The 21,352-nt window shown below is 42.6% G+C and overlaps 1 protein-coding gene across 2 annotated transcripts in view; it reads right to left on the bottom strand.

Moving 5' to 3' along the window:
* Positions 1-408: 408 nt before the first annotated feature.
* LOC138662005 (A-kinase anchor protein 17B-like) overlaps positions 409-21,352 on the bottom strand; it is a 58,946-nt gene continuing 38,002 nt past the window's right edge. For both annotated transcript variants that reach the window (XM_069747088.1, XM_069747089.1), the window contains exons 4-5: positions 21,065-21,293; positions 409-14,058 (exon numbers count right to left, since the gene is read on the bottom strand). In XM_069747088.1, the coding sequence (XP_069603189.1) occupies positions 12,472-14,058; positions 21,065-21,293 (1,816 nt within the window). In that variant the 3' untranslated portion in view covers positions 409-12,471. The remainder of the gene's footprint in view (positions 14,059-21,064; positions 21,294-21,352) is intronic.

Raw genomic sequence — 21,352 nt, 5'->3', positions numbered from 1 at the left:
ATAGAACAAAGATTGGAGCAAGTGCAGGGAGTAAGAGGGCACGCGCATAAAACCGTCATCATCGGATGGATCTCTGCCCATGGGCTGTTCATGTAATCTGCTGCAGCCAGTCACAGGCTGCAGTGGTCTTTAGAACGACGAATGGTCATTGCTTATGAAGGCGGCACAGACAATCCAACTCCGTGTTCAGCAAAGTATTTGGCCTGAACAACATGTTTAGATCAGATTGTAGTCATGAAATATTAATTTTCCATTTGTCATACTATGATGCATGCAAAACACTGCATACAGTGTAGATCTGTCCTAATAAAATGATTAGGGCCTCACCTGGAACATACACCTGATTCTGATATTGTATTTCTAATCAGAAATTTTCAGTCTAATAGTTATAAAGGACCAAGTTATTTATTTATTTTTTTGGGGGGGACCTGATTACCTTTAATCCTAGGCAACCCTTTTAACAGAAATCTGTTACCTGTGTTTCGTTTGTTTTTGTTTTTTACATGTTATCTGAGAGCAGCCTGATGCAGAGACCATGATTCCAGTGATGTGTAGGCTGTTTCTGTTTCAATTAAATCAGTAGGAAGGTATCATCACTACAAGACAACTGACCATGGGCATCCTAGTCCATCTCTGCCCCCAGCACAGTCAGTATACAGTGTACACAGCAGCTAATCAGTGGTGTTGGTGGGGTTATACAGAGCTCAGCATTCTGAGCACTGCTAGAATCACCGTTTTCTCTGCTGAAGATCTATCACAACTGCAGCAGTAAGTAAACTCAGTGATACATCGCTGGATTTGGGGTCTCTCTCCCTACGTTATGCTGCTGTCAGATTATAGTAAAAATCTGACAGATTCCCTTAAAATAATGCCACGTCAGTCCCAGAGCAATGTCTGATATTACTGATCTCCACTCAAGTGAATGTGGTTGAAATGGAGGAACAAAAAAAAAAATCTAGAACAACCCCTTTAACTTTTTTTTTTGTTGTAAAATGCGATGTTTAAGCCTGGAAAAATGAAGATGTTCATACATTTACTGCATAAAAGTTAATCAATGCAAAGGGTTAAATTCACAGCACAATCTTGAATGTAACGCTTGCTTTATTTCCTATAATCCGAATATGCAGAAAGTTGTCATCTTATGACTGAGGCTATATTAGGTTCATCCATTCTGGGGGGTTTTGTTTGATTTTTTTTTTTCTTTAACCAACCCTAGCCCGAGGGCGATGTTCCCTTAGGCAGTGTACAATGTTTGCCTTCTTGTGCTGGGATCCATTCCTCATTTTTGTTGAGAACACATGAGCTGTACAGTTTTTGTTGATCGGAATAATAAGTACATCTTCACATCATTCCAGTTGATAGAATTACTTTAATCCAATAATTATCACATTTAAAAGTACAAAATAATATTTTCAACTCGATTTTGGTGAATGGAGAAACAACCCAGAAATAATGTCCAATCTCAGATGGTGAAATGTTTTCTATAATGTGGCCTACACTTCCGGGAATGCGATATATTCATGTAGGAATGGGAATATAAGCCATCACGCCTGCTGCAACTAATGAGTCGAGCACAATGTGTAAATTCTGTGCATGTTTGGTTAATAAAATGCTCTTTCATAATGTGAATGTTGTTTATCCAGCGCGGTGTAAAGTCTAACGTCTGTGATCCGCTTTACCCTTTATGTGCTGACAACATTTCACCCACTCTCCTGGGATGCTTTGTAACTAGGTGCACATATCTGCTAGCCTGAAAGCCTTTATTTACTAACTTACATAGCGCCATTCATTCCACAGAGCTTTACAGACATCATCTGTCCCCATTGGAGCTCACAATCTAAATCCACTATCAGTATGTGGTTGGAGTGTGGGAGGAAACCGGAGAACCCGGAGGAAACCCACGCAAATATAAGAAACTCTAAACTCCTTGCAGATGTCATAGGTGGGATTTGAACGCAGGCCCCCAGTGCTACAAAGTTGTAGTGCTAACCACTGAGCCACCATGCTGCTCCAAAATTTTGTAGCCTAGAAAGTTCTTATGAAGGCATACAAACATTATAGAGGGAACCTCCTCTTTATAAGCCAAAATAGAGTCACTCTGTAAAAGTGCCTAGTATTCTGGTGGATTTCTGCCATCAGTATGTTACATGGATGAATATTCATCTAAATCGCTACCGGGTTAGGGGTTTTGCGAGACTTCATTGCCGTGAGTAGGACCAAGGTGCAATTACACAAGTGCCACATTATGAAACTGGTGACCGCTAGCCTCTTTAACCGGGTAAAGGTGCATTCACAAGTCAGTTTTGTTTTTCACAGCCGAGGTTTTCATCACTGATTTCAATAGCAGTTTTATCAGAGTGTGGTTCAAAATTCAGGAGTTGTTGTGCGTAAAAAAAAAAAAATCTCCATCTTCTATCCAACAGCCTGAAAATCAGACTGCATTTCGATGGCATACACGTGCTCTTGAATTTTATTTTTTCATGGATCCTTAGACTTGATTTGCCTCTTGATTCTACACTCCTATCAAAATCAAACAAGTCTCCAAGATTTTTTGTGGACATGTGAAAGCACCCGTTCCTATACAAATAAATGGGGCCAAACTGAAAAAAAAAAACAAAAACACAGCCCTCTTAAGCAAAAAAAACAGATGTCTGAATAAGCCCTAAAAAAAATCTGGACTTTGGTTGAGCTACTCACTGAGTGATCAGGGTTTTTCAAAAGGTAACATTACTTACATCGGTGCTTGAACGTTTTGTGAACCCTTCAGAATTATTCATATTTCTGCATAAATTTTTACCTAAAATTACGGTACATCAATTTTTTACATAAGTCCTAAACATAGATAAAGAAAACCAGTGAAAACAAGTATAAAATGTTAGACGTTATAATTTTTTTATTGCAGAAAATTATCTAATAACACATTTCTGTAAGTGACAAAAAAGATATTGGAATATTATTTGAAGGTGAAATTAGTACCGTAAATTGTAATCAATGGGATGACAATCAGGTGTGAGTGGGCGACCTGTTATTCTAAGAGCCGGGATCTGTCAAAATCTAATCTTCATAACACGGTCATGGAAGTGTTTCATGGCATGAACAAAGATTTCTGAGGACCTCAGGATAAGAGTGGTTGATTTGAATCGGGGGAATAGTATATAACATCATTTCTGGAAAGTTTGGACTTCACCAAGCCACAGTCAGACAGATTGTGTATAAAGGGAGGAAATTCAAGACTATTATTATCAGAGGTGTAACTAGAGTCCTATGGGCAACATTTGGACCTAATCCCCCACCAGCATATTGCTCACATTTATGGGGCCCTGTACCATTCTAGATCCAATAAAGACATACAGTCATGGCTGAAAGGGTTGGCACCCTTGAAATTGTTACAGAAAATGAAGTATTTCTCCCAGAAAATTATTGCAATTTCACATGTTTTGGTATACACGTTTATTTCCTTTGTGTGCATTGGAACAGTGCAAAGAAAAAAAAATGGCAAATTGGACATCATTTTCACATAAAGTCCCAAATTGTTGGCACCCTCAACTTAATATTTGGCTGAACACCCTTCGGAATAAATAACTGCAATCGATCACTTCCTATAACCACCAACAAACTTCTTACAGCTCTCATCTGGAGTTTTTAACAATTCTTCTTTTGAAAACTGCTCCTGGTCTCTTATATTTGACAATGCCTTGTCCCAACAGTAATTTTAAGATCTCTCCACAGGTGTTCAATGGGATTTAGATCCGGGCGCATTGCTGGCCACTTCAAGAAGCATCTAGAAATGGATAGTAAAAAGTGCTGGAGAGTTCTTAAGTATTTTTAGGGTCATTGTCCTGCTGGAAGACGCATGATGTGAATGCAGCTTTCTGACACTGGGCACTACATTGTGACCCAAAATCCTTTGGTAATCTTTAGATTTCATGATGCCTCGCACACAGTCAAAGCACCCAGTACCAAAGGCAAAAAAACAACCCCAAAATATCTTTGAACCTCCACTATATTTGACTCTAGGTACTGTGTTCTTTTCTTTGTAGGCCTCATTCCATTTTCAGTTAACATTAGAATATTACTACAAAGCTCTATCTTGGCCTCATCTGTGCACAAGACGATTTCCCATAAGGATTTTCGCTTACATACATTACGGCCATACTGCTAGCTTTTTTTATATCTCTATGTCAGCAGTGGGGCCCTCCTGGGTTTCCTGCCATGACGTTTAATTTCATTCAAATGTCGACTGATAGCTTGTGCTTATACTGATTCACCCTGAGCCTTCAGGACAGCTTGGGTTGTAAACTTCTTGATTGTGTTGCCCACCGTGGACAAAGGAGCATCAAGATCTCTGGAGATGGACTTGTAACCTTGAAATTGTTGATATTTTTCAACTGTTTTGGTTCTCTTTCTGTTCTCCATGCTTAGGGCTCCTCACTTGCGTGAAATACAGCCAAGTCTCGCAGGTTAAAACCTGGCTCTGCCGCCGGCACTCCAGAGCGGAGCGTGCGGCCGCACAGCAATACTCCCAAGTGCCGGCGGCAGAGCTGGGTGTTACCATGCGAGACTCGGATGTATTTCACGCAAGTGAGAAGGAGCCCTTTGTATGATACACACTGCAAAGATGGAGTCAACTTCTTCCCTTTTTATCTAGTTTTAGGTGTGATTTTCATATTGCCCACACCTGTTACTTGCCACATGCGAGTTTGAACAAGCATCACATGCTTGAAACAGTTGTTTACTGACAATTTTGGAAAGGTGCCAACAATTTTTTCCCCACCCTCTGTTTTTTTGTGTTCCAGTACACACAAAGGAAATAAACTTGTGCATAACAAAACATGTGTAACTGCAATAATTTTCTGGGAGAAATACATTTTCTGGAACAATTTCAAGGGTGCCAATACTTTCGGCCATGACTGTATGCATTCACACTCTCTTGCCCCCCATAAACTCCCAAAATATATGACTTGCAACATGAAAATAAGATAAGCAAGCAATACTTGTAAAGAGTAGTTATGCAATAACATATCACGATATTGTTACTGAACAAGTCATGTATGCCAAAAACTAATATACCGTACTAACAATAAACCTCATGTATTATGGCCGGTGGCTCTGTGCTCCACAATACATTTCAGCTAAATGTGCAACTGAGGACACGCATTCAACTGATAAAGGCATTGGCGGCTGCCTTCCACCACATACCTAATCACGGACGCATGCCTGCGACCTCGATCATTATGCCGCTGATTATTAACCTCCCTAGTAGTGGTTGGCCAATAAAGAGAAGAGCAAGACCTCCAACAGTCCCCAAAGGAGCCTAAGCTAATGAGAACATTGCCGCCTGTTTGCTAAACTTACCTGGGCAAGCTAGAAGGCTATTGGTACAATAATTTGTGGACTGATGAGACCAAAGCAGAGTGTTTTTGTTTAAATCATAAGCGTTATATTTGAAAAAAATAAGTCTGCAGTGCAGCATAAATACCTCATTTCCTCTGTGAAACACTGTAGTAGTATCATGGTTTGGGCCTGCATTACTACATCTGGTCCAGGATGAGGTGCCATGATTGATGGAACAATGATTTCTGAATTATACCTGAAAATTCTAGAGGAAAATGTCAGAACATCTATCCATTAGCTGAGTCTCGAGAAAAAGGTGGGTCATGTGTGCTTTGTGTCATTGTCTTCTCAGAAGTCATTCTATAAAAATAAAAAATAACTAAAGAAAAAAGTTAAAGGTCCAGGTTCATTAAGACTGGCGTTTAGTACATCAATCTTGATGACTTGGGTGCCGCAGTAAGATATGCCTACAGTACTTTATTAAGAGGCGCGTGTCCCTGGTGCATCTTTCAACTACTGTGTACTACCACCAGTATTATACTCCATTCAGGGACTGGAGTACTTTCCCAGTGTAATTACTGCCACTTTAGTGGCTAAAAAGTTGAATTTGTTGGGGCGCACTTTGTCCCGTCCCAGCACTGCCAAGTTTTCTAAACCGAGTTGCACAAACATTTCGCAACATTTCAATGTGTTTTTGCTATAATTCTGACAAATAGCCAAACCGAATTCCAGACATTAAAAGGGTTGTCCACTACTAAGGCCTCTTTCACACTTCTGTCTTTTCAGATCCATTGCAATGCGTCGTTTTGTGAAAAAAACGGATCAAGCAAATGTGCCCGCAGGATCTGTTTTTTTGCCATAGACTTGTATTAGCGATGGATGGCCACACGTCACATCCATCGTGCGATAGATCTAGTGTCGGACTGAGGTGACAAGGGCCCACCAATAACATTGACTTTGGGGGCCCATTCTTCACCTGCATGCAAACATTATACTACCTTCGTTCACAAATATTCCTATATCTCTATATAATAATAAACTAGTTAGTTTGGTTAGTGAATGATGAGATGCTGCTTTTTTTCTGGACAGAGTGAATCAAGAGAATTATGCCAAGTACTGCCCATACAGTGGGGTTGGGGGCCCAGCTCTGCCCAGGGGCCCACCGGGGGATTCCCGTTACCCTGTGGGCCAGTCCGAGCCTGGACGGATGCATCGTGTTTTGGTGGACCGTCGTCTGGAAAAAACGTTCAATTTAACGTTTTTTGTCTGCGACGAGAAAACGACGCGACGGATCCTGCAGCATACGTCATTGACTAGAATGGAAGTCTATGGACGCAGGATCCGTCGTGACACGTCGTATGATAGAATCCAGCGCTGGAATCCTTTTTTTACACTGAGCATGCTCAGAATCAGAAATTTGTAGCCAATTGGCCAGGCAGGCCCCAAATCTATATAAACCTGGCCTGGGGCGTCACCCCCAAATGTGCCAGCAAGACTCCTGCCATCCTGAAGACAGCCAGACAGTCAATATATTGGTTTCCCTATTTTCCAGTAGCCAATCACATTTGGGAGACTCCCATTTTTAGGCATGGAAAACGGATCCGTCAAAAAAACGGATGCAACGGATCCAGTTTTTTTCGACGGATCCGTCGAAATACTGGATGTGTTGCATCTGTTTTTCACTATTTTTAACGCATCTGTCGATACGTCGCGCCGACGCATTGTGACGGATTAAAAAAAACGTAAATGTGAAAGTAGCCTAAGAGAACACCTTCTTTATGTAAATGTGTGGCGCTGATAAAATACAAAAGCCTTTAATCCTGCAGAAATGTTGTGGAAGGACAAGAAGCGAGCAGTTCATGGAAAAAAAAAATCCACCAACATAAAAAAATTCCTTCATGCCGATGTGCAGGACTAAGGAATGATTACTAGAAACGTTAAGATGCATTTATTGTTACAGCAGATACTAACAGCAAAGGTTCACAACTTTTGTCTCGCCGACGTAATAGTGGATCATGTTTCCTCAACGAAAAAAATTACCCATGTCTAATATTTGAAACTCGGGTCAAATTTATGAAAAACTAAGGAAAATTCTGAAAAATTTGAAAACTTTCAAGTACCATTGTATGTTGCCCATACACGAGTTGTTTGGCTGACAACTATGTTTCTTTACTCCCCCATACAAATGAATTCTTGGCTGAGCGTTCATGTGTTTTTGATGGGGAAAGGAGAGAAAACTGCCACCAAACGGTAGAGTATGTCCCTGTACAAACTGTAACCGCCTGCTACTTCTGTCCCCCCACATCATCTGATGGGGGAGAGTTGGGAGGCCACCATTTATCTTAAATTACCACTCAGATTCGGCAGGTCCAGCTGACGTAAAAGCACCAATCCAGCATTTTTTTTTTATTCTGCTGGAGTGGTACCACCAATGTAAGTCCCCTGACCCTAGTATTCTATTTACAGTCTTCATATTTCATCTGCACTACTCCAGTAGACTCCTGCAGGTTGTGACCTGCCAGATCACTACAGTATATACTTCGCGATTTGGAAGTCACAACTCAGGGCAAGTCAGATCGAGGCCCTCATAGACTTATTGTCAGAGCTTGTGACCGTTACCCCTGATTTCTGGTCAGGCAGAACTTGTGGGAGCAAAGCGGAACCAGAAACAACTGAAGAAGGTGGTTGGTAAGTATAACGCGTTGGTGGCACCACTCCAATGCTGAAACAAAATAAAACCCCCCCTGAAGTGGTGCTTTCATGTGCATGGGTGCCTTTCCCAAGCCTGTCCTTTAATGGTACCATGTAGGTAACTTCTGCTGCAAGTTGCTTCCCAGCTAGATACAAAAAAAGTTCCAGTTTTGTCATTTTCCCAGGGTTGTTTTACTCTTTCCAGTACTGCACATGAAAAATAAAGAGATCTCTATTAGGGCACATAATTATAACCCTAACTTTTAGGAGAACACAATCAAGTAGAAAGAGGATGTCTTGGTAAGTGTACAATATGTTTTAGAACTTTAGTGTCTTTTTATATAGATTTTTTTTACGGTTCTATAGTTGTAACCACATTATCAGGGTAGTGCTGTACTGACGATAGGACACATGACACTTCACATCTAGCTCATTAATATTTATCACGTAGAACTGAAAATAGCTATAAAGTCAACAGAAGGTCATCACTTACTAATAATATGTCCTTTTTACTTGGGCAGATGTAACAGATTCCCTATTTTACTTGCTTTTTGGTACTAAACCGACATTAGCGAGTTGTCTTTATAAGCTACATTTCCGAGCCGAGCCACAAAGTATTGTATTCTGCCGAAAGCACAAGGGCACAATATATGCACATTAGGGCAAAATATAGTTACATGTCTGCACTGGATTACATTCTGTGTAATTAGTGGCATACGACTCTACAGGTTTAAGGCTGTGAATAACAAATTGTTAGGTGGGCTGATTGTGCCCCTAATATTTAGTATTCTGCTGCTGGGTATTCAGTTTTGACAGGAGTGATCATAATTTTTAAAAACTATGGCACAGACTACCAGGGTCGGACTACCCCACCAGAGAACTGGAGGATTCTCCCGTGGGCCCAGGCACTGACATCTGCTGACATACAGGGTCGGCAGCTGCCTAGGGCCCCCCGGATAGTGGTGTGTCGCTAATAGTGGCACACCACACAGCTGCTAAGGGGTCCATGAGTCGGGGACCTGCATGGTGCCAGCGGAGCAGCAGCAGGTGACAGGTGGCAGGAGCCGCCTGTGCCCGCTGCTAAAGAGAAATTAATATTCACTGCTCCCCACAACCCCATGGGGGCTGCATTATATTCAATGGGGAGGGCTACATTATACCCTATGAGGGGGGCTACATTAAATTCTATGGGGGGCTGCCTTATAGCCTATGTGGGGGCTGCATTATACTCTGTGCGGGAGGCTAGATTATATTCTATGAGGGAGCTGCATTATATTCTATGAGGGTCTACCCTAACCCCTGCAATATCATTAAGACGTGTACTACCTTATCTTATACCCTAATATTAGCGTGTTTTGCCACACAATTGGCCTTGAATTATGTAGTTACAAGAATGATTTTCTCTGGTGAGCTAAGGCGCTCCAGTCCAACACTGCAGACTACCACCGATAAGATTGCCAAGGCATCGGCTTGTCGGGGATGATGAGGCTCTAGGAGAAAAGATTGAGAATCCAAGAAACATTTCCGGAATGGGCATATTTTTATAATGGCATTCATAAGTAGCATATTTCAACACTTCAGACAGACGTCAGTGCGAGCGACGCGTAGCAAATGCTTTTTTTTTTAGATTTTTTTTCACAAGTGAACAAAAGCTGGATGACTTTATGAAGTTGTGTCATCAGAGACATGGCAATTCCATAGGCTGTGCCATAAATGCCTGATAGGTGCAGGTCCATGAGGTGGGACCCACACCAATCTACAGGATAGAGGTCACCTGAGCCCCCTTTCCAGCTGCCATTTGACAACTAGTAGGTGCAGAGGAGGAGCATGCACCGGCTCTCTCCATGCTATGGGAGTACCGAATAACGTGAAGAGTATTTGCTCGGCTGTATTCGTAACTCTTATAACAATGCATCCTGGAAGAACCTAATTAAGGCCCCCTGGGTCTGTCATCTTTGTACTCTTATTAATGCCATGTTCCATAGTGATTAGAAAAAACGATTTTGTCATTTAAGAAGTACATTATATGCAAAAAATATAAAAGGTGAAAGGGCTTTTCGCAAGAGACTTTGATGGCCTATTCGTAAGATTTGACTAAAATGCCCAGAAGAAGGTCCTTCACCATCTATCTCCAGAAAGAGGTCACCTGACTCTGGCATGCATGCGACCACCAGTAAGTGGAGACACCAGTTAGTAGCGCTAAAACGTGTGAGCTGCCGTGCTTACAGGTCACGTGCTAGTGCCACCGCATCCTGCTGACTGCTTCCCAGCATTAGATATCCCGGGAGAGCAGTGCAAGCATCACGGAATCTCTTCTGCTGCAGACTGCAGCTCACTTCTCATACTGAACAGAACTCTGCTCAAATCTGCTGGATCCTTCTCACTGCTCTACCGCACCTAGAACAACCAGGGAGAGCGGTGCAGCAGTCAGGGAATCTCTTCCGCTGCAGACGGCAGTTCGTGTTGTGTACTGAAGGGAACACTGTGCCAGCACGTGGGTCCAATGGAGAATCATCCGGGGGGCCTGTCCAACCCCGATAGGGTCATATGACCGTTTTCTCTCCATCCGAGAAAAAACATTCCATTCTGATCAGATCAGAATAGCATCCGATTTTCTCGGAAATTAAGAGGAAAAAAAAATGTTTCTTGACCCTCTCCATTCTGTCAGTCCGTGAAAATTGGATCACATTTGGATGTCATCCAAGTACGATCCAATGTTTTTCACAGACCCATAGACTTGCATTGCGGATTTTGATCTGACCTTCGGATCAAAATTAGACAAGTCTCCAATTTTTTCCTCAAACCACTTGGTCCGAAGGGGAAAAAAAAAAATCAGACGTGCACAGCACCATGGAATATCATGGGTATTGCTATCCGTGATACCACAGATAGCACATAATGGGTGTGCACAAGCCCTAAAGGGATGAACGGGTTTAAGCCTGATGTGATGCACCTTTACGAATGTGTTAAAGGGTTTGTCAGGGATGAAATGAAAAGTATGTAGTCACTCCGTCTGTTGCTTCCCTGGAATTCCACGTGGGCCGTATCGGGACTGTAGGTATGCGAACTGCAGGCTTGTGAACAGAGTTCATTTATTAGCAGGAGTCTCCTGTGATGGCTTTACGATTATGCCCCGTTATTAGATTAAAAATGTTCCTCTTTATCAGATCATGTAACATTTATTATCGTTTCAATAGATCTAAAATAATCCGCCCTTTTAATATGGCCTCTATGCACACCCATGGGTCTCCAAGGTTGCTGTAGTAGACTGATTTCACAGTCACTCTTTTTCCATCTTTTGGCTAATCGGCTGTAAGAACAAGACAACAAGTGTGTTGGACAAAACGCCGGTCACCTTGCCAATTATGCCTCAAAATGACCACTGTGGTGAGCAGAGTTTCAGAAACAGGCATAGGAAGGCTACTGTATATACAAAATAGCAAATGGCAGGACTTTGGGTTTGCTACTTTGCATTTTTTTAAATTTTAGATGCAATACACCAATAACAGAAATTAAGTGCAAAAGTATAGACAGACACCCTTTAATTTTTATGTGCATTTTCTCTAAAATTGAAATTATAAAATTTTACACAAACTGTGCAGCTATTAACAATTAACCATTGGTCTGTCCACAGCCATTTAGTTTTCTGCTAATGTTAAAGGGGAACCTGTCATTAGATTAATGTTGCTTGAACCACGGTCAGTATTAGTCAGATCCTGGCTGTGCAACCGCAGTCAAGTATGTTTTATTATGGTTTGCAGCGGGATTTCAGTGAAAACCGTTTGAAAAGCAGCTCTAGTTGGTTGGCAGATCTCTCCCATGTGTGTACAACAACTGGAGTAGGGCTGGGAGAAGCCGACTAATGACTGCACCGGACTAGTCAGGTCTCCAGGCTCCTCAAACAATGTTTTTTTCTGAAAACAGAGCAGCGTTTCAGAGTAAAACACACATGGCTGAAATCTCGTAGGCAGACTCCGGTTCATGCGGTCCATGGTTTGGGTAGCATGAATCTAGTGAGAGGCTCTTTTTATTACTCTAAAATAAGGCACTACATCAGGGATGCACAACTTTCTTTGAGCTGAGGGCCACATTGCGCTCAGCTCACACGGTTGAGAGATTCCTTCTCCCATACACTACAATAAATATGTTATCACTCATGCATGGCCACTTCTTTACTTCATCTACTCCTTACCTAGATGATGACATGGTCACAGAGATGGCCCTTACCCATCTCTACGGTACTACCCAACACTCCTCTCTATACGAGCAGCCACCAGACCCTTCCAGGCAAGTCTGTGACCAGATAGTTGAGGGCTGCACACTAAGGCAACGAGGGCCACATGTGGACCCCAGGCTGCAGGTTGTGCACCCCTGCACTACATAATGGTTCATAGCATGAAATACGTGTAACATGAGCTTTTTGTTTTTAGACTATTTACCTAAATTCTATTTTTTACATTTATCCTTGTAAAAGTGTTGTTCCCAATCCCAGTAATCGGAGTAAGAACTTTTAGATCGACCTCTAAGCGGCTTGTTTTCTGCCTTTTGATGGCTAGAACTTAGACTACAGCTAGTCTGAGTTTCGTCTGCATCCCATGTGGACTCATGTTCAACAGACTCTGAAACATCTTCTGCAAAACAGCAATCCCACTGTCTCAAGGTTTTTTCATTACAGTCCGACCCCCCTGCCTTGTGTACCTTACGTTTTGGCTTGCCTTTGTGGTGGTGGTTCGAGATGTTTCCTCTGTGCTGATGAGGCTCACTTGAGCTGCTCTCACTTTCAGAGCTGGAGTACATTTCTTTATTTACTTTTTTCCCTTCCAAAAGACAGATGCGATTTTTTAACTTTGACCTTTTTCTTTTCCACATTGCCCGAATTTTAGACTCTGTTTCTGAATCAGATGTAGTTGTTTCAGAGTCAAATTGTAAAGCCGGCTTCTTTTTGTGGGCATGAGTCACTTTACACCTTGAATGTTGTTTTTTCAGTCGGTGGCAATACGAATTTAGTAGGTGATCCAAAAGGTCTTCATGGTGGCGGAACTGAGGAAGCTCAGAAACACTGTAGCGTTTTAATTTTTTGAGCTGTTTCATTCTCCGTTGCTTCCTTGAAGCTCTTCTGATATTGGTCTGCTTCCCTGAAGTCTCACTAAGATCTTCACTAAAGTATTCGGATGTGCTACTTATCTTCTCCAGCACTTCCTTTAGTTCACTGTTAGACACCGAACTAAGGCTATCCTCTTCGTCATCCCATGTTTCTTTATAGGATCGCTTACAGGGCTTAGCTAAACGAGGCAGTGATGTTTTAGTCACTGGAACTTCATGTTCACTCTCAACGAGAAGCTTGTAAGAGTCACTATCCTCTTTTCCTCCAACTAGAGGAAGTTCTGAGTTTTTCTCTGAGTCTTCGACAGGGGCTTCCCATTTACCGCCATTATCTTCTGTTTCTTCCTCCAACTCTGGCATAAAATTCATCTCTGCAAAATGCCCATTAAGGTTCTGGAGTTTTATCTGGAAGCTGTTTCCTTTACACCGTACCACTCTCCGGCACCATGGGTTACTCGGATTATCTTTGGTTTCCAAAAATAATCGGGCATACTCTGGATAATGATAATAATTTAAGAGGTAGTTAATAAATTCATCAGTTTCATAAATTTTCTTTTTTTTAGAAGATCTGTTAATGGGATCATCTTTTGGTAGCTTAAAAATCCGTTGATTATGAGAAGTCATTTTTATATCTGATTCTTGATATGCTTCATCCTCCATGTAGAGCTCCTCATCAGCTGCAATCTGATTTTCAGTTATTGAATCCTTTTTTATTTCCGGATGATGCATATCAGTATCTTCCTTGGGTATTGTAATTTCCACTTCTTCTTTAGTCCAAATTTCAGTTTCATGGTGATTGTTTTCTTCCTCGGAGAAAGGTAACGACATAACCTTACTGTTTTCAGAGTACGTGGACACAGAACAGTCACTGAGTCCAGCAAATTCACAGTTCATTTGCTCTTCTTCAAGTTTATTGACCTGCACCAAATCCTTCAGAGACAAAATATAGATATATAGTTACTTTGATGCATTAATTGCACATGAGGCAAACATCCTATTTGTAATTTTATCTGACTATTTAAAGCAGTAGTCACAATCCTAATGTTGAATATGACACTAAGCAATCTCAAAGCTGTGGCCCGCGAGTTGCAGCAGCTCACCTTTAGCCTGCTCATCTCTGTTTGATACATTAAGCAGCAAAGGTAAAATTCTCTCAAAATAACGGTAGCTGGTACATTCTGTAGATACGGGAACAGAAACAAGCTTCCATATAGATACAGGAACAGAACAAAGGTTACTACATTGATACAAAAGCAGAACCGAGCTAACTGCATAGATACAGGAACAGGACAGAGCTTACTGCATAGATACAGGAACAGAACTTACTATTTGACTACAGGAACAGAACAGAGATACAGGAACAGAATGGCGCTTACTACATTGATACAAGTGTAGAACTGAGCTTACAGCATACATACGGGTACAGAATAGAGTATACTGCATAGATACAGAAACAGAACTAAGCCTAATACATAAGTACAGTACCAAAACTGAGCTTACTGTGGGAACAACATGATGTCAGAATAAAATGTGGATTCGAAAATTGCTAATTATTCTCATAGTTTTACTAATTCAGAAAACAGCAAGTTGTGTTGACAAAAACTGAACGATATACTAAAGTTATATAGTGAGGCCCATTTGCACACCACCTTCAAAAAAAGTTTTTGTAAACCGTATTTTTACCTTAAAAAAATATTCTGATTTTGTTTTAGGATTCACCTATTTTCACGCTCTCTGCCCTCGTCACATCACCGCTCCTTATGCAGTTTAATTACTTACAATCTGGTGCCAACCTTTCTTTTCTACTTTTATCAATTAAAGCAATGAGAGAAGCATAAAAGAAAGCAGGTGACAAGTGATTGTGTCTATGCACACTGCACATGGAGCGGCAATGTGACGAGCACAGAGTGTGAGAAAACATCCAAATCCTAATAGTACATTACACAATGTTAGGAGTCAGAGTGAAATCCCACAAGTGTACTGGACACCTTTTTAAAAGGAACTTGTCACCCCGAGAAATTCAATTTATCTGCAGATATAGGGTTAATCTGCAGGTAAATAGCATGTAAAGCCTGGTTAGCCAGCGTACTGGAAAAGCGTTGGCTACAGGGAGAAAATTAAATTTTATTCGCCCTGATGCCACTCCGCTTCCTGTCATAGATGCGGTGCAAGGTCATAATATTACGGCACTTTGTGACATCTTCAAAAAAGCGAAGCCTCAGGCTGGGCTTCATAGAACAACCAAATTGGCAGCAAAACATGACAACCCATCAAAATCCTGCAATTGCCTTCCAGGGGGCTGATGGGAGCATGTGAGTGCGACATATAAATGCTGCTGACAGTGATTGACAAGGGCATTTCAAAACTTAAAACAGCAGCATTTAAAGCAAGCTCTGATCACTGCTGTTACATCTGCCTGGTATGGAGCGGGTTCAGCTCAGGAACACTATCCAAACAAGCACATCCCTATGGTGACATAGTAATGTCAAGCTGCACAAAGGGGTTAATTTCCCTTGTGTATTCCTAAACGTGGAAAGACAAATGGAAATCCATAACACAGATGTGAACCAGCGCTTATAGAGTTAGTAAATGTGCCCCAAACATACAAATGTTACACACAACGATACACTATTACATACAAGGATCTTACAAAAATACATACAATTCCAAAAACGCAGACATGCACATACACACAGTACGCAGACATGCGCGCGCACACACACACAGTATGCAAACATGTTTGACCACGGTATGCAGATATGCACACATACAATACACAGACATGGACACATGGTAAGCAGACATACACACGCAGACACGGACATAGACAAACATATGCACAGATATGTACACATACAGGCATACGTACACATAAAAATATTTGAAGACATATTCACAAAAATACATATAAAACAGACAAATCACAGATATACACAGCAAGTGCAGCTCCCCAGGGTCCTGGTCGTTGCAGTAATATCATTCTCCTCTGGGGGGAGGAGTAATGTTACGTTTGGAGGCAATAAAGGAGATCTCACTACCAGGTAACACCAACACATTTCACACTCCAGTCCACCAGGGGGAGCTATGCTCTTATTTATTAGGGCACGTCTCACAATTAGGTAAAACTGGTGGTCTGAATAGGAAGTTAGTCAGAAGCTCGCTGGGCTTCTCCCAGACAGTTGCTATCTAGGCTCCGCTCAGGTAGTTGGTTCCTGACAGGGGTGGGATCCTGTCAGGCCTAGACAGAAGGCCACGGAGCTGCGCCTGCCCCATGTGTGGCAGCATCCTAAGAAAGAGACACGAACAGAGAACTGTATTGTAAAGTGTGAGAAGTCATAGCAAAAGGAGATGAAATCAGAAGGAGTTCTGCCCTGCACAGGCTGCCTCCTTCTGAGGTGCAGGATCCGGTAGCCGGAACACCGAGGGAGCAACAGTCCTTTATGCCTTGCTCCAGAGACCGGCAGGACAGCTAATTTCAAGTTACTGATCCGCCCTATACCCAGGAGAAACGGTGGCAACTTGTGGGGGCCAGGGCATGCTAGAGTCCCTGTAAAAAGCCTCAGGCCACCAGTCATACGGGTTTGTCCTATCCATCTGGGGGACAGAGAGAGACATAACATCTAGAACATCTACAACAGTTGGGAGGACCTTATGAGAGGCTCAGCAATAAGGTACTACAACACCCAGGTGCTAGAGGAAGGCTACTGATTTCCACCTGTTATAAGGGGACTCTGGATTTGCCTCCAAACCAGCCGGACTCTGGCTGCCCTGTGATCTGGTGCTCTGGACTGTGGATGCTGAAGCCTTCAGTAAAAGGTAAAGAGACTGCAACCTTGTGTCCTCGTTCTACACTGCACCTTACACCATCCACCATCTATACACTGGGAAGCCCTGGGGACATACTTCACATACTTTAAAGACCTTAGCCCCTTTACAACGGACCTCCCGAGGGCCACGGACTGGGTCAACCACCGTGACATCCCCCTTGAGAACCGAAGGACCCGGTACAGAGTTCCCCCTAGCCCTTGGGGGCGCTGCACATACACGAACACACACAGACATACGGACACATTAGAAATATTTTTAATATGGGGAATCTAGTAACAAGCCTCGCTCCCCTGTGCAGGGCGTGCTGCTTGAAGCCGTCACTTTCACAGACATGGCCATGCGCAGTGCACTGTGCGGCTGTGTCTGCTGCTAGCGATTAGAGATGAGCGTATTTGCTCGGGTTCCCTCTTATTCGGCAAGCTATATAAGAGGGAACCCGAGCAAATTCGCTCATCTCTGGTAGTGATGCAGCCGGGCCGGCACTGCGACTTTAATTTTGCTGTGTACCAGCCCAGCTGCGTCACTGCTAGCAGACACAGCCTGGCTGAGCGTAATCATGTCTGTGAAAGTGACAGCCATCAAGCAGTGCTAAACAAGTAACAGGTGGCCCTGCACAGCTGCTGAATGAGCAGCCCAGGGGGCATTTTCCCCACTGCCCCCCGGCCCAACCCAAAACATTAGCAGAAGAGCACGTAGAAGCATTAACACATGTAACCAATCACACATATAACCAAGCCCTCCAGAACAGCGGCTTCCTGCCGCCAGAGCCGATGTGCTGTCTGTGACAACACAGCATCAGCCAGTAATTGGCTGCCAGAATTACATGACATCGCAAGTGGGTTTTGTTCTAATGTAACCAATAACTATTTATTATTTTTAACAATATGGACTTACCGTATATAAGTATTTTTTTGTATTTTTTTTAAAGAACCAATCAGGCGAGTTTTTTTATTGCAGTGTTGGATTATCATCACTAATGTAAATTCCCAGCTGTGAGGGGGATCATATGCGAAGGTCTCTGTGTGTCCCCCAGGATGCGCATGGAAGCATATTAAGGCCACTGGAGTGCATTGCAGAATAAAAGTAAGTTTGGTCTTGGGCAAGCTATTTGGCCAAGGCAGATTTAAGAAAACAGGGCATGGGCTTTTATTTTTTGGAGCGAACTACAGGATGGTAGTGGTGCGGTTCACTCTCTCCAGCCGGGTCTTACAAGTGGCCCATGGCCACAGATTCCCTTTAAAATCTCTGCAGCAAAGGGTTGGGTGGGTCAGTATTGGTTTGCAAACTGCAGAGCAGGTGGCTCTGCAACATCCGGCTTGTGTGAAGGAACATGGAGCCAAAGGAAGCAACAACACCTGCCCCCCTCAGCGTGACATGGTGGTGCAGTCGCACACATCAACCGGTCTTGGATATGGACTGTCTTGACTCCCCGGCGGCGATCCGGAGGATGCCATTTGCCTTTCTTTTGTGAGCTTTTGGACATTAAAGACTTTTGCTTTGAACTTCGATGTGGTCCCTGCCTATCTGTTGCACTGCACCAATCCCGCTGCACTACATTGCCCTTATGAGCCATCATCTTCATGTTTTATCAGTGCTGCTCCGGTTGGTCTCCAGCAGTTTGTGATCTCTTGATCACTCCAGTGTTCGCTGGGTGGTCCAGAAGTCACTTCTCAATGTAAATCACGAGGGGCAGAATGAGGATCTCATAGATTTACAATGAGAGCTTAAGACCGTTACTTCTGACTCGTGGCCAGTGAGGAGCTGCGGTCACAAGATGGCAGATTTGGACCAGAGCGGGGCCAGGAGGAGCTGAACACGGCAGTGGGTAAGCATAAGACTAGGTGATGGCACCTTACATTACTAGCGCCACTCCTGAAATTAAAAAAACCCAGCGGGAGTGGCGCTTTAATTGTCAGAAAACCCCTAAAACGGAAATACACTTAGCACATTTTCAGCTTTGTGTGTGAATGGCACAGTAGCCCAACTGACTGCTTTAACCCTTTCAAGACCTGGCGATTTTTTTTTTTTTTTTTTTTTTAATAGCTCTTTTGTATTTTTTTCTCCTTTTTCTTGTTTGACATAACCTTATTGACTTTAGTTTTATGCAGACAAGTTGTAGTTTTGAGCGATACTATTCACAATTGATTTATGGATTTCCTTTTTATGGCTGTCATTGGGGAGTAATAGTCACCTGGTAATATTCTTGCATGAATTAGAAGGATTATGGTCATACCAAAGGTCTAAGGGTTTTTTCTTATATTTTTAGTGGTTAAAAAAAGTTCAGAACAACGTGTGGAAGGGATGGAAAGCCTCTCATATGATGATAATTCGAAAAAGTTGGTCTTGTTTAGCTTAGAAAAAAAAAAAGACGCCTCAGAAGAGATCTCATTTATATGTATAAATATACTGTAATTTGCCGACTATAAGATGCACTTCAAATTTTTTGGAGGAAAATAGGAAAACTTGTTTTTTTAAATAAAAAGGTGCGTCAAAGTCTGATTTTACAGTAGCTTTCCGGGAAGGTGGGGTAGAGCAGGGTCACAGGAGGCAGGTGGCTGCTGGAGGAGGCCGGCGGTGGCAGGAGTGGGGTGATGCTATGGACCCTGGGAACACCAAATGTCCCGGCGGTGTGAAGCTGCAGGCCCTGGGCTGTGGTGGGTTTTGGGAAAATGGAGGCGGCGCATGCACAGATTGAACGCAGTGTGGGTGAGCCAGGTTATACACAGCTCAGCATTCGGAGCACTGCTAGATCTGCAGCAGAGAAAACAGAGATTTCTCACAACTACTCCACCCAATCAGCCAAGTGACACATCGCTAGAATCAGAGCCTCTGTTCCTACATCATGCTGCCATCATATTACATAGAAAAATATACCGCATAATATCCATGCATCATCACTCCATTAGGGAAACGTGTTGAGATCTTAATGGATTTGTAGCTATACGGGGTTTTATTGTATTTTTGTATGATATCCTCATTAACTGCTATTTGGAAGCCTACCTGTTATGCTTTCTATGTGACTTTGTAACAGGCTCACTTTTGTGGATCCTGGTTCATTATCCACTGTTGAGTTTACTTGCTCTCACATAAAAGGCATGTTTTAGTTTGCCTTTTTACAGTTTGGCTATAATAGTGTCTTGTATATCTCCAGGCTATAGATGCAAACACTAGGTGATAGTCACTCTTTATCCATGATTCGGTGGATGTCTTGTTATGTCACTTTACAATTTTTGAATATATGTTGTCTACAGGAGTTTCTTTACTAGTGCGCTCTAGGGACCCCTAGGGCGAGACAACGGTGAGAAGGGGGCTCCTTTCTTGAGTGCTTATTTAGCATGCTAACCTCCATGGTTAGGTAGGGCGATTGTAGGGATTTTTCCACAGTGAGCCATTGACTGGCATGTTTATATATTCAGGCCTCATCCGTTTAATCACCGTCACCTTCCAATATGAGGTTACATCTGTATGTTTATCTTGTATTTATATGCTGGTTTGGTTTGCGATTTATCATTGTGATCACCCTAATAACTTTGCCAGCCTAGTAATTTAATATATTTTGTGTCTACTTTTAAATGTCATAATAAAGTACATCTTTTATCGGGGTGGGAGGTTCTAATGTTAGACATTTTTCCAATACTTTCGGGAATTATTTTTGTTTTTCTGAGTTTATTTGGAGGCATACTCACCTTCCAGCACAACTGCGGAAACAGTACAGACTGCTGCAGCGGTCTGCTCTATTCAGCTGCAGCGGTCAGGGGAATAAAAGAGCGCGTCACTAGTGAAACATGGCAGTCAACTGATCGCTGCATCCAGTTACATGATGTAGTGGGTATGTGACTTTTGAACGGAACTCACATCACTTCTGGAACTTGTAATGATCTCTGGAAAGGCCGGTACTGGATCTGCGGTGTGCAGGAAGGCGAGTATGTCTCGCTTTAATATTTTAAAATCACCCCCGAAAAAAACATTTGTCGGACAACTCCGTAAACTTCATGCATGACATAGCAAACCACAAAATATCACAATCTCATCATTTCAGAACTCTACAGCCACCAAACATCTGGATGAAACTTATCTGTTACCCGTCACAGGCACCTGCAGGACTCACATTAACTTTATCCAAGATAGCAGTAAGAAGCTTGATTGACTCTAGACGCCTCTGGGCAAGAACCAATTTCCTTTCTTGCCATTCCTCTGTGTCCTCCTCTTCTTCTTCAGGACAGTTTTCTTGCTGCTGAAGTGCCTTCTGCTCATTCTGTTTCTGTTTCTGCAGTTTCCTCTTCAGCCTGGCCCTTCTTTTTCTTGCTCTTGCCTTCCTCTCCTCAAGTTTTCTTTTTCTGGATGAATAGAGAATAATTAGGTGCTGCTGATATACATGACAGAAGAGACCGCAAAA

The sequence above is a fragment of the Ranitomeya imitator genome, chromosome 2 (assembly GCF_032444005.1).
Source record: "Ranitomeya imitator isolate aRanImi1 chromosome 2, aRanImi1.pri, whole genome shotgun sequence".
Taxonomy (NCBI): Eukaryota; Metazoa; Chordata; class Amphibia; order Anura; family Dendrobatidae; genus Ranitomeya; species Ranitomeya imitator.
Note: the sequence above shows the minus strand (reverse complement) of the source record. Positions and strands in the feature narration are given on the sequence as shown.